General features: G+C 41.5%; 1 protein-coding gene across 1 annotated transcript in view; it reads left to right on the top strand.

Moving 5' to 3' along the window:
• The window catches only part of clmna (calmin a), a 61,832-nt gene that overhangs the window by 26,437 nt on the left and 21,097 nt on the right, over positions 1-14,298 (top strand). Inside the window, exons 2-5 of the mRNA XM_074659953.1 lie at positions 8,510-8,571; positions 13,177-13,272; positions 13,445-13,528; positions 13,612-13,704. Coding sequence (XP_074516054.1) covers positions 8,510-8,571; positions 13,177-13,272; positions 13,445-13,528; positions 13,612-13,704 — 335 coding nt within the window. The remainder of the gene's footprint in view (positions 1-8,509; positions 8,572-13,176; positions 13,273-13,444; positions 13,529-13,611; positions 13,705-14,298) is intronic.

The following is a 14,298-nucleotide window of genomic DNA, read 5'->3' as shown; positions in this document are numbered from 1 at the left end:
ATGAGAAAAATCTCATGCAGATATTGCATTTTACAGTTATATCTATATGAAAAGTTTAATTTTTAGCAATGTTTATCATTTAACAACATTAATTTATATATATATATATTATTTTAAGGATTTTTTTGAAAACAAGGATTTTCCTCCATCCTTACAGATCTGAAATGGTGATGACAAACTGTTAAGATGGTGATTTAGCCCAAAAGGCAAGAGGAGGAAGAGCCTGTCTGTGAACTCTTCAGTAATGTAACCCCTCTGGATGATGCAGCGCTGCACTCTGAAGGGATGCCCCTGTCACAGCTGCCTGCTGCATGAATATTTCAGTAAAAGAGCTCTTCTGTATTTTTCATATTCTAACTGTTACCGTGGGCTACATTCAGACACTCAGTCTGATTATGATGTGCGGTGGAATAACGAAGCTGAAATACAAAATAATCAGGGAACATCTATCACTGGTGTCTTTCATCCCCTGAGTCTGTGATCAGAGTGAGCCTGGGGTTTGCGTGGGTGGTTCCAGAACATCTGCAGGCGTTCCTTTTTACTGTTTTATCCGAGTGGAAGAAGTCGTCTCCATGGTTCTAATTGGCACCCGGGTAGACAGAACCCAGAGCTGGGTCACTCTCAAACACTGCGGTACACAGAGAGAGTGTCCTGTGTAACTCCAGTCAGACTGGACTGCAAGCACAAGTAAAGAACCTAACTGTTATCATGGATTTCAGGCTGACATATGAAATTTGAATCCATGTGTGTCCTCTGTGTGTCGGAGCACGACACATACACACACACGCACACACACACACACACACACACACACACACACACACACACACAGCGCCGTGGAGATGTTGGGTTTGTTTACTTTTTCAGAGATCCTTTATTAATTTGTTCGAGAAGATGACTCACTCTTGTGGAAATAACTGACCTGAAAACTGATCAGAGATCCTTCATTGATTAGCCTGAGAAGAGGACCCACTCGTGGGGGAAAAAACTGAACAAACTGAACTGAATATTTAATGTTCTAATGGTCTGTCACCATGTCAGTGAATTTGAACTTCTGCTTGCAATCTGAGGATATATATAGAGAGTGTGTGTGTGTGTGTGTGCGTGTACAGCCTCTGCTATTTTCTTGCAGTCATTGCGCTATACCTGAGGAATAAAGTCTCATCATTTTTTACCGTGGTATCGAAGTTGGTGTCGAGAGTTGTGGAAATTCACTGGTATTGGTATCGACTACTAGATTACTGGTATCGTGACATCCCTAGTGATGAATGTTATTAATTCTTTAGAAAGAAAGGTTCAAATGAAAGAGTCAGACAGGGCAGTGTATTGATGGGAGGGCTGAAGTTTCGCACCATTGACACCCGAGAAGTACCCCTCTTCTTTTCTCATATCTCTGGTCGTGCCCCCTGAACGCCCTTCTCTTCTGTTCCTCTTCTTATTGATGCTCCTATACCGCTTTTCCGCTGCCCAGCTGAATTCTGAGCGAGCCCAGAACTCTGCTGAATCCCTGAGCCGTACCCAAATTGCTGAAGGCTGGCATACAGCAACTTTGAAGGAAAGAAACTATATCATAAGTAGGATCTCCCATCAAAATAGAATTATTATGGAAATCTTCCCCTTGTGCCTCCCAAACTCTCAGCTGCTGAACGGTGCATTCATTCAATTTGATTGATCAACGTCAAAGATATCCTCCACTGGTTTCACCTGGTGTTCTGTATATGGCGGTCCTGGGGGTGGACGATATGACCAAAAATGTTATCACAATATGTTCAATCTGAACAAGACTACCTAATTAAATCAAGTTTAGGATTCAACTAATACCAGATCCAACTTTTTGCTGGGAATGTTTGTCTGTGTAAATGTGGTCTGAAGGAGCTATAGTGAATACAATGCATGCTGTGTGTCCCATATCCATTAACCGTCCCTCTGAGGGAATACAACACTGGTAACTTGTGTGCTTTGGTTGGATTCACAAAGCAAAGAGACACTGACGCCACAAAACCCCCACAAAGAGTCACTCATTGCCTGTCTAGTTATTTTTATAGATGTGTGTACATTTATAGCCTCCAGAGCTAATTGCCACTTAATTATATTTGCTTGTTCCGATAGTGTCCTCCCCTCCACCCAGAAATGTAATAAAAGAGTTGTCATGCTAAACGTGTCCATGTAGAGTTGGTGTACTCAGCTGAGTCTCCTCTGTTTGCATGGCAAGCAAATAAGACCAAGCAGAGCACTCAGAGTCGAAGGAAAAGGTAAATTCTTTAATTTAAACTAAAGGTTCAAAACCACCTTTTAGGTTTTACAGCAGTACAATTCACGGGTTACCTCTTTTATACAGACTCATCCTCTCGTTGAAGGATATTTTAAGACCCAACAAGAATACCAGAATACAATCTGGACGTGTTGGAGACGATGTGGCTCAATGGAGGCAAATCATTTCCATATATTCCAGAGAAGTATGCATGGCCATGTATACGTGTGGGTATGCAGATGAATATTGCCACATACATTAGAAAGTGAGGATGAAGGACCTACAGTTCTCCAGAGGACTGAGTGCATATGCATATATACTGTACATGTATATTAGGGATGTCCATAATTAACCGTGTAACCGTTAACCGACATTAAGCATTTTAACCGATTAATGCTATCGGTTAAAACGGTTAAAAGAAATGTTAATAATTAACTCAAAAACTGAGCGGCTCAGAGGAGCGGCTCGTGACTTTAAGGAGAAAAGCTGGTCCACCTTAACAGCCCACCTTAAGAGGCGGAGCCGGAGTTGTAGGATACAGGAAGTCGTCTCCAGTCTCTCCGGCTCGCTTGAGCGGAGCGGAGGAGTTGTAGTTTCGTAGCATTTATTCACCGACAAATAAACTGTACACACACTGCTACACCTACGATCACAGCTAGAACGCTACCAACAACCTCACACTCACCGCCAACACACACACACTCTAATGTTACGCAGACTACGGCGAGCACGAATACACACACGGTCTGTTGGCAAATCGCCAAAGTCACGCCGGGCCGACACACAGCTGACAACCTGCTAAACTAAACGTGCGGTGGAAACTTTTACTGGGAAAGCGGCTGTGGCTCAGAGGATAGAGCAGGTTGTCCTCCAATCGGAAGGTCGGTGGTTCGATCCCCGGCCCGGGTCACATCTTGATGTGTCCTTGAGCAAGACACTTAACGCCAAATTGCTCCCGAAGGCATAGATTAGATACTGATGGGCAAAGTTGGCTCCTTAGCAGCCTCTGCCATCAGTGTGTGAATGTGTGTGTGAATGGATGAATACTGACATGTAGTGTAAAGAGCTTTGAGTGGTCGGAAGACTAGAAAAGCGCTACATAAATACAATTACATTTACCATGTCTGCAACACTACACGCAGCATCATAGCTGCTAAGTTAATGCTCCCGGACGGTGAACTGGGGACTCCCGTCAACCAATATCTGTTGTTCTCCTGCAGCTGGTATGAGACACTGATGTACACTGATGCTGTTTGCTTTCATATAACAATGTTCAGAGTTATTATCTCTTAGCTGGACATTCGGAAGAATGGGCTGATGTGTAGAAAACTACAGAATCAACAAAAATAGATGAATGTTTGAATTTCACTTAGCATGCATAGTAAGTTAGTATACAGTGGCACATACTGTACATGCTAACAGGGCAGTAAACAGAGGTATCATTAGGACTCCCCCGTCATGTTGCTGGGCCTCAGAATAAACGATCAAACAGTACCGCTAACACCCTTTTACAGGCTTTCCTTTCTACTGTATGCCTAGTTTAAGAAATGATGATCACAGATCCTCTGCAGCACATACAAGCGCTTTATTTGCCTTTTTGCAAAGCTGACATTTTCCATATTACATTATCAACACCTATTTTGGAAGTAATTACATAATTAGTCACCGTGTGGAAACACACACAGAGTCAGACTTGTAAAATAAAACTGTGCATAACTTTGAAAGAGGCCTAGTATGAGCAGTAAGCTGATGTAATTTTTCCAGGTATATTATATATAAAGCAAAGCTCTGGTTTCTGTTAGGGAGGGACCGCTCAGTGCACAGTGTCTTAAGTGGCTTCAGAGTGTTTGACACTTTTATGAAAGATTTGGTCACCGTATCCGGACTCACTCGGACACCTCAGAGTGTATCCTTATGAATGTGCCATATTGTGAGCTCTGGTGATGGATTTTATGCAAGTGGCCAAGAGAGTAGTCATTTCACGTTGGCACTCTACTGTCGGTTGCCTGTTCTGGTCTCATGCTGTTCTAGCCAGTCATACCTCAATTCCTACCGCACTTTTTTACTGTCTTTTTGACACCTCCCCGTCCTAGAACACAGCATTCAGTACCTGAACTCAGGTATCCTGTCAGCACTAGCATTAAAACATGTCCCATGTCCCTAATGATGCTGATGACTCCTTGACCTTTCGTTGTGCACCATCATCAAGTCAAGCTTTCCCCTTGACCAATACTTTGAGAAAGTACCTTAAAAATGTCTGGATTGATAATATTCATGGTCTCCAGTGGATTAATCCTTAATGATGCCTGTAGTGCCACCATCAAGAAACAACTTAAGCTTGTATACATTAAATATATCAAAATCAAATTGATTGCTATGCTCAGGAAAAATGGTACATTTATAGCTTTAGTGATGGTAAGGCTCTAAACAGAGCTAAGTCCCAACACTTTACCCTTTGTGTTGCAGTGCAGTGTAGGTTTGATAGCATCTTATCTAATTCAAAGCCAGTATCTAATCCTTTTTTCAAATCCGGATCCTTTTGGATCCCTTATCAATCAGTTGCAGCATCAACATTTGTAAGTAACTCAAATTAAAAAGTCACAGCTGCAGTTGAGGTACTGCAGAGTATGTCATTACCAATTCTTGGCTCAGAAGGGAGAGACACTACAGTTCTGAGTGGCAAACTAATTCATGCTGACAACCTGTAGCCTTCCATAAGACCTTTAGATCTGAAATGTTGATTAAATACGTATGTGACACATTGAAAGAACAGGTGTTGTCCACTAACAGCTATCTTTTTCCAACCTGATCTCACAGGAACGCTTATAAATACAACATTACACCAACATTCCACATGTCATGAGTACGAATTTTAGCCTCTATGTGTGTCATTTGTACGCCAAGCAAATGTCTGCAGATTAGGCAGTTTAGGCAAGAAAACCACTAGTTAGGGTAAGGGAAAACATCATGGATGGGCTTAAAATAAGTCTGTAAACCAAGTAAAACACGTACAGAAACAACGTAATACAACTACGGAAAACACATCACAAACGTCACTAAAAAACACATAACAATGGTCACGGGACAGATGTCACTAACGTAACGTAACATAACGTCACCAACGGTCTGGAACACGGGTCTCCTGATTAAAAGTCTGGCTTTTGTTGTTAACTTTACTCCATGGTAGGTTCAAGATGAATACATCCACTCCAAGCAGCTCTTCTGTTATGTTCATGTCATCATCAACTCCTCTCAAAGAAATGAATAACTGGGCAGTGTTTGAGGTATCTGGGCTTTCATCGCAGGCTAACATTCACTCCCGTCACCCACTTGTGTCCTAGTGTCTGATGATATGTCTTCTATTCTCTGGGCCACTGTGTTACGAGCCAAACTCTTGCTTTTTTTGGAGCAAATGTTATCCACCATCTTCATCACACAGTCTTTGATAATAAACTCATACTTTATAAAAAGGTTTGCCACGTTTGGCTACGGCCACGTCATAGCTTGCTTTAGTGCTGGTTTCATTTGACTCACAAACCTGTGAGGCAGAGACAGCTTCCAGCTGCTTCACTTTCTCTGCACGGTCGCTCCCGATTTGTCTGATAGTGTCTCTTTACATTGACTTAGCCACAGCAACACTGTTGGCTAATCAGGCAAACACATTCGTTTTGGCTTTTAGTGAAAGAATATTGTAATTTCCACTTCTGGAAGCGGCACCCTTCGTTATCAACATTTCTCTCTTTAGCTGCAATAGTTATGGCAAAAACAATCCACCGAAGCTGAGCTACAGAATGGTCCCTCTCCATGGTGAAGAGAGAGAGAAATCACAACGTGAACTTGATCGATTTATGATTTATTAATTGTGTTTGGCAGTGCTGGCGGGCGAAGCTGCAGCCCGACTTTGACATGTCTGTTCTGGTTGCTGTAGCGGGGCATTATGCTTAAAATATTTCTTCGTCATTTTGTGTTGTGCACATAGACTTCTACGGAAGACCTGAAAGGCAAGCGAGAATTTTTTTTTCTGGTGATCCATTTCCTAAGTCTGATCTAAATGATTTTCTCCCCTGTGTTTATGACTTAAAGTGGCAGTAGGCAGTATATTTTTGGCATCATTGGGCAAACATCCCCAAAATGACCTTTCAGCATATTGTAATTCAAGTGTTCTGAGAGAAAACTAGACTTCTGCTCCTCCTCATGGCTCTGTTTTCAGACTTTAAAACACTTAGCCCGTGACGGGAGACTTTGACCAATCACTGGTCATTTCATTGAGAGAGCGTTCCTATTGGCTGTGCTCCGGTTATGTGAGCGGAACTTGGCGTTCCTTCAACAGACTCCTCAATGGCGGCGGCGTCACAAACTTTCTCATTTTACAGCTAAACCGTGCACTACAAGATGATTCTGAGAACATGTGAGGTGAGAAATAGGCATTACAGTAACAGAATATTGATTCATATTTAATCAGCGCTGCCTAGTTTGACCGTTGGATCGGAGTTAGCGAGTGATTGACAGCCGGCTCTCATAGACAGCAGATGGACAGCAGACCTCAGATCAGCTCTGACTGCTAGTTTTCCCCCGGTCTGTGAAATCTTGAAGATGCTGTTAGGAGCACCGGAGGACACCGGAGGACACCGGAGGACACCGGAGGCATATGATTATTTTCAGGTTACCTGTTTCATGTACTACTCTCACGATATAGCGAAAAAAAATTTAGGCTGATTTTTTAAAGTTACTTTTCTTTTCTTTTCTTCTTAGTGAAAATAGGTGGAAGATTTTTATTTTTTAGGCTGATTTTTCTCTTTTTCAACAACAAATGCTTAGAAAAATCAGCCTTAAAAGAAAAAAATCTTCCACCTGTTTTCACTGAAAGGCAAAGAAAAAAACAAACAACTAAAATCAGCCTAAAAAATTTCCACCTGTTTCAAAGAAAAAAAGGAACTTTGAAAAATTCTCCTGGCAATACAAAACATGTTTTCAGCTGTTCTTCAGTCATAATCACAGGAGAGAAAATATTTTAGATCAGACTTAGAAAATGGATCACCAGAAAAAAAAAGATTCTGGCTTTCAGGGCTTTCGTACTTTCCATTATGAAGGATGGTCAACTTGTTGCTATTAGTCAAAGATGGATTTATTTGTAGATAAGTTGCTTGAAAGCTTGATCATTTGGCATGGGTTATACAGAAAGTGTTTATGATTGAAGCCATGCCATGTAGTCATTTCGCTGTATCACACTCTGGTCTATTGAAGTTTGCATCATCGGATACCTGATGCCAACAATTGGTTGAATTTTCCCTTTAGTTTGTAGCGATGTTGTTTCTAATATTGTTCTTGAACATACTCTTCATTTCATCTCTCATCTTGTTCATCTCCCCCCGGGCTCTCTCACTCCTTCCCCGGCTGTCATCTCCTCTTCTTGTCATCCTCTTTATCTTCTCTCATCTCCCTCCTTCCCTCCCTCCTCCACCACCTCCCTGTGTCTGACAAAGATTCATGCATTAAAGCTACGTCTCTTGAATACCAACCCGACTCCAGCATTGTCTGCGAAACGGGGGGGGGGTGGGGTGGGGGGGGGGGATCGTCGTCTGCGTTCCCCTGTGAGTGAGCACTATACAGGGCAGGCTCTCCAATATGGTCAGTGTGGAATTAGCACACTAGAGCTCCTTCAGGAGGGCAGAGTGAAGTCCACAGTAAACATGCTGTAGTCCCCCTCCCCATCCAGAAACAATATCATGTTATTTACCCCTGTAAATACAAACAATACATTTCTACTTATCTTTTAGTATGTTAGTCCTGTTATGTTTAGTCCTGTGCAGCGGGTTTTCACCATGGATGTATTAAGAGAACTGGATACAGCGTTGGAGGCTCCTGTAATAACTTGACATATAACACATTAACATGTAATGCTTTAAAGTTCCGTCTGTATTTGATATACAGCACCATCACATCATGGTCTGCATGTTCCACATTCACGTTGTGCCCCATGTATTTGCATGTATAGGGTTGCATCAGCCAGAATAAGTGGAAACACCTGTGTGGGTGTACAGGCCCTTTAATGTTTAAGGTTTGGAGATAACTGCAGCAGAGTGCGTCTTGTTAAAAATCTCAGTTATCTGTTGGAATACGTGATGGTGATGTGCCTTTGGCGAGCCGGGGGGGTGAGTCATGCTCGCATGCTTCCTCAGACTGATGAGTACTGTGGCCTCAGCTTCAGTTTCCTGATGACTGAAATCTGTTTTTCTTCTCTTTCTTTCTGTGTTGCAGTTGAAAGAGAACTGGTTCAGAAGAGGACTTTCACCCGATGGATCAACCTACATTTAGAAAAGGTTTGTGGATAGCTTCATGAAATGTTGGCTGCAGAAAATACACAAGAGGAGAAACCATAATGAGGGTCTCCACACTCCCTGAGCTCTCATCTACCACCATCCCAGGGTAGCTCCGTCTTCACCACAGACTGTATCATGAAGCTGGGATTGCCCAACCAGGCTCACTGTACGTGTTTTACACTGCGGCTGTACATCCAACAACAGTTGCAGTCTCTCCATCTCACCCTATGAATTATACATGGGGTTGTGTGGAGCTGCCTGTGTGCAGCATTAAAGTTTCATTAGGCTGTAAAGTGTTAATCTGAGAGAACGGTGGTGATGTTACAGGTCTAGCTAGCCCATGGTGGTCGTTTTCCTCCCCAAACCACCCAGCTAGCTGCTGTATGTGAACAATGACTGGGTGGATGAGGGGCCCCTCCTCTGCTACTATGAGCTGTGGGCTCCGACATAACTAATGAAAGGGACTGGAAACTATGGTTGTATGGAGGCCCAAATGGGACACACAAATAAATGCATAAATACTAGGGCTGTCAATCGATTAAAATATTTAATCGCAATTAATCACATGATTTTGCATAATTAATCGCACATTAATCTCACATTTTTTTATCTGTTCAAAATGTACCTTAAAGGGAGATTTGTCAAGTATTTAATCCTCTTATCAACATGGGAGTGGACAAATATGCTGCTTTATGTAAATGTTTGTATATATTTATTATTGGAAATCAATTAACAACACAAAACAATGACAGATATTGATCCAGAAACCCTCACAGGTACTGCATTTAGCATAAAACAATATGCTCCAATCATAACATGTCAAACTGCAGCCCAACAGGCAACAACAGCTGTCAGTGTGCTGACTTGACTGACTTGCCCCAAACTGCATGTGATTATCATAAAGTGGGCATGTCTGTAAAGGGGAGACTCGTGGGTACCCATAGAACCCATTTACATTCACTGATCTGGAGGTCAGAGGTCAACGGAACACTTTGAAAATGGACATGACAGTTTTTCTCCCTCAAAATTTAGCGTAAATTTGGAGCGTTATTTAACCTCCTTCCCGACAAGCTAGCATGACATGTTCGATACCAATAGATTCCTTAGGTTTTCTAGATTCCCTCTCACTATTTCAGTCCCGCCTCAAGACCCATCTCTTCTCCTCTGCCTACTCCTAGCCCCCCCACCCTTATCCATTTGTCTGTGTGTGTGTATACGAGTGTGCGCCCGTGTGTGTTGTTTTTCTGCTGTTTGTTTCACACAGCATCCCGTCTATATTGTTAAGCGTCTTTGAGGTCCTGAAAGGCGGTATATCATTTTAATTTATTATTATTATTTTTAGTTTCATCTGGTGCCAATGGGGCTTTAAAACTGAGCCCGCAACAACCGTAACATCGCAAGATGAAGAAGATAATGTGTTGAAGAAATTAGTGGCGTTAAAACGAATTTGCGTTAACGCGTTATTAGCGCGGTAACTTTGACACTCCTAATAAATACACAGATGTGATTGATAAATTAGAAATAAACAAATTACCATCATATAAACAATATTTTGTCAAAAGAATAATAATAATATAATAAGTAAATAAAGATCTTTAATTATTTATTTGAACATTTATTGAAATGTGTGACAGCATCCCTCGTTATCATGAAGGAGAAAATATACATAAATAAATATAAAATATAATAAAATAAATTAATGTGGAAATTGGATTCCAGCCTATCCATTGGTCGATATTAATTAACTGGAGGTTATTGGTATATATATATATATATATATATATATATATATGGGCTATTAAATAACAATAAATTGCAGTACTCAAATGGCAAAGATGTGTTTGAGGGAAATTAGAAACAGTGTCATTACATAGTTTAACTGGACTGCCCGGGCTCAGGCCGCCCACCCAGAGCCCGGTTCTGCTCCAGGTTTCTTCCCAGTAATCGGGGAGTTTTTCCTATCCACAGTGCGCTTGGTGGATCCTGTTGGGTCTCTAAACTATGGTGTACGGTCATAGACCTGCTCTATATATAAAGCGTCTTGAGATAAATTCTGTTGTGATTTGACGCTGTATAAAAATGAATTGAATTGAATTGAAATTGAATTGAATGTCTTTGTCATAATTCTTCAAAACAAGGGGCATCCTTATCAAAATATTTGTTTATGTTATGTGTTTATTAGGGCTGTCAATCGATTGAAATATTTAATCAAATATTTTTTTATCTTTTCAAAATGAACCTTAAAGGGAGATTAGTCAAGTATTTAATATTCTTATCAACATGGGAGTGGACCAATATGCTGCTTTATGCAAATGCATGTATATATTTATTATTGGAAATCAATTAACAACACAAAACAATGACAGATATTGTCCAGAAACCCTCACACTTCTGTACAGTCTACCTCCACCTTGTCATGCTTTACTGTATGTCAACACACACCTGTACATTGATAGGCCACTCATATCACATGACTGCTCTATGAACTGAAAGCCTGTCTCTGTTTTCAGTCCCAGACCAGGGGTGAGTCCGGGTGAGCTGAGAGTCTGAGCGTCTGATCAAACCTTTTGTTTTCTCTCACACAATGAGCCTCTCTTCTCTTACTCACTGTTTGGCCCTACATCAAATCTCTGACCCACTAATTAACAATCATACATTTGTCTTCTGTCATCTTGGAAAGTTCCAGTCACTTCACCCCCCCTCCTCCTGCCACCGTTCACCCATTCATCATGTCCAGACAAGTTCACAAATGCCTGAGTTGGTACTGACTTGTTGTGATAACAGGGCTAAATGTTGGCTCAGGCAGTGCATGCTGTGGGACTAGTGATAAATGAGAAATGTGCATAGTTTACTGTCAGTGTGTTTGATTTCACATTTTGATTTTAATATCCAAATGTCCAAGACATGTAAAGTGTACACATCTTGGTCAATACCCTGAGACCCGTGGGATCGGGGGCGATCCCGACCGACTTTACTGTCTTTCAGAGGCTGTAGCAGGTTCAGTTTTAGAGCTAGAGTGAAGGTACTGATCTCATATGAAACTGGAATTCATCGGTACCAACCATGTCATACTAGCTTGTCGTGAAGGAGGTTAAATAACGCTCCAAACTTAAACTACATTTTGGCGAGGAAAACTAGCATGGCCATTTTCAAAGTGTTCCGTTGACCTCTGACCTCCAGATATGTGAATGTAAATGGGTTCTATGGGTACCCACAAGTCTCCCCTTTACATACATGCCCACTTTATGATAATCACATGCAGTTTTGTTAATGCAGTATAAATGGGTTATTTTCTATTCTAAAATGGTGTATCTGAATATTTCTGCATACTGGGGTCCCTAAACAGTCTTGAATTCCATAAATTGGGTATCACTGTAAAGCTGAGACTCTGGTGGATCCAATGAGCCCAACTGTATTCATGTGTGATGATGTTAGTCCCCATAGGAGACATTTCATTGACCTCCCTGTATAAAATGACCTGTGGTGACCTCTTGGATAATCCCAGCCTCATGAAACTTTACAGCCACAAACTAGAGACCTAGAGCATTCAGAGGATGGATGGATCAAACTAGAGACCTAGAGCATTCAGAGGATGGATGGATCAAACTAGAGACCTAGAGCATTCAGAGGTCTAGGCTTTCCTGGCTAGATTGACAATAAGGGGGTTTCTGAGCAGTTTACACAACAGAAATGCTTGCCATCCAATCACCGAAAAAATACAATTCTTGCAGAAATCTCAAAAAGTTTTTGATCCCAAATCACAGCATGGCTTTTTCTATGGTGTTCCTCAAGGTCTCGGTGTCTTAATGGGGTATTCTGGAGGGATTATTGATCATTTTTATCAATTCTCGAGTGGTAAAAAATGGTTAAATTTAGCACCCAATCTGTTTAACAAATGGTATCAACCCAAAAATAGAGACATTATTATGAGACATAATAGAGCATGGGGATGACCATCATATACTTTTATCATAATGTTCTACACACTTCAATTCATTCATGTTTATTTCTGATTTATGACTAGAACAATTTGACACACAGTGCTGAGCTGCATCTCAGATTAATCTGCAGGTTCCAGCTTTCAGATGATGTACACCACTTCTATGTGACATCTACTGTTGACCTGCTATCTCCCCCTAAAGACCCCCTGGACCCCCCTGAAAAAAAGATAAAAACGGGTCTATTGTGGGTCTCAGAGGGTTAAAAAGAAATACATGTTATTCATGGTATCCATTTCTGTGAAATATCCTATATTCTATACTAAGAAAGATATTCACTATACTGCTATGTATGATGAAGAAAAACATTAAATCATTTCATTTAAGAAATTAGAAACAGCAAATATTTGCTTAAAAATGCTAAAACCATTAATCAATTATTAAAATATTAATACTACTTATTGATTAATTGACTCATCGTTGCAGCTCTAATTCTCTCCTCTCCTCTCCTCTCCTCTCCTCTCCTCTCCTCTCCTCTCCTCTCCTCTCCTCTCCTCTCCTCTCCTCTCCTCTCCTCTCCTCTCCTCTCCTCTCCTCTCCTCTCCTGTCCTCTCCTCTCTCCTCTTCTCTTCTCTTCTCTTCCATCTTTCTTTCCCTCCATCTTCAGTGTGACCCTCCCATTGAGGTCCAGGACCTTTTCCGGGACATACAGGATGGACACATCCTCATGGCACTGCTGGAGGAGCTCTCTGGCTGCAAGCTGGTCAGACTCTCACACTTTGTCTTTAGTGCCAGATCATTTCACATGTGGAAGTGTACAGTGTTGTGTATAAGACTCCTAGTAGCAGCTCCTGTAGCAGTACTGGTATTAAGTGTAGTTGTGTCAGTTTTGATACTATTCAATAACACTTTTCTCATTCTGAATCATCTTCCAGCTTCACGGGTTCAAGAGGTCCTCCCATCGAATTTTCAGACTCAACAACATCGCCAAGGTCCTGTCTTTCCTGGAGGAGAGAAATGTGAGTACCACAACAGGAAGCATGAAGACATGTCCACCTACTGCTGGTTGATTGACACATACTGTATATGCATGTGTCCCCAGGTAAAGCTGGTCAGCATCGATGCAGCTGATGTTGCTGATGGAAACTCCTCCATCATCCTGGGACTCATCTGGAACATCATCCTCTTCTTCCAGGTAATCTCATTTTCTCTGCCAAGTTTTTGATCTATCCTCCTATTTAATTCATCCTCTCTCATTTGTACTTTAAGTTTCCATTCCCCCTCCTTTCCTATGCTTCTCTTTTCACTCAAAATTAGGTCAAGAGTAAGAATAAAGTGTCTGCTTCACAGCCTTTGGACTTTCCATTCACAAAGTGCGGCTCTCTGGGTAGTTTTATGTAATCCACACTGCGGTTCAATGCCTCGGACAGACACCATGAGGAAACAATTATCTGTGCAGTTCACACAGACTGTCCTCTCATTGTGGAGGCTTTCAGCTCTATGAAGCTGTCTACACTGCCAGGTCTGAGCTGGGATGAATGGGAATAATGGACAAGATCCACTGATCGTCTTTGATGGTCTTTTCCAGAGGTTTGGTCTTTGGTCTGCTCAGAAGAACTGATGGGTAAATCTACCAGTGTCTGATAGAATGTAATCATCCCAGTTAGAAATAAAGCACAGTAATAGCTACTGTAAGCCTTGCCTTTAACAGTTAACGGCAACAATTCAGCACTTCCCTAAATGTAACTTCAGCTCCACCATTTACTCTCTGTCCTCGACTAATCTCACA

Source organism: Sebastes fasciatus, chromosome 15 (assembly GCF_043250625.1).
Source record: "Sebastes fasciatus isolate fSebFas1 chromosome 15, fSebFas1.pri, whole genome shotgun sequence".
NCBI lineage: Eukaryota > Metazoa > Chordata > Actinopteri > Perciformes > Sebastidae > Sebastes > Sebastes fasciatus.
This window is presented reverse-complemented; position numbering and strand designations above follow the sequence as displayed.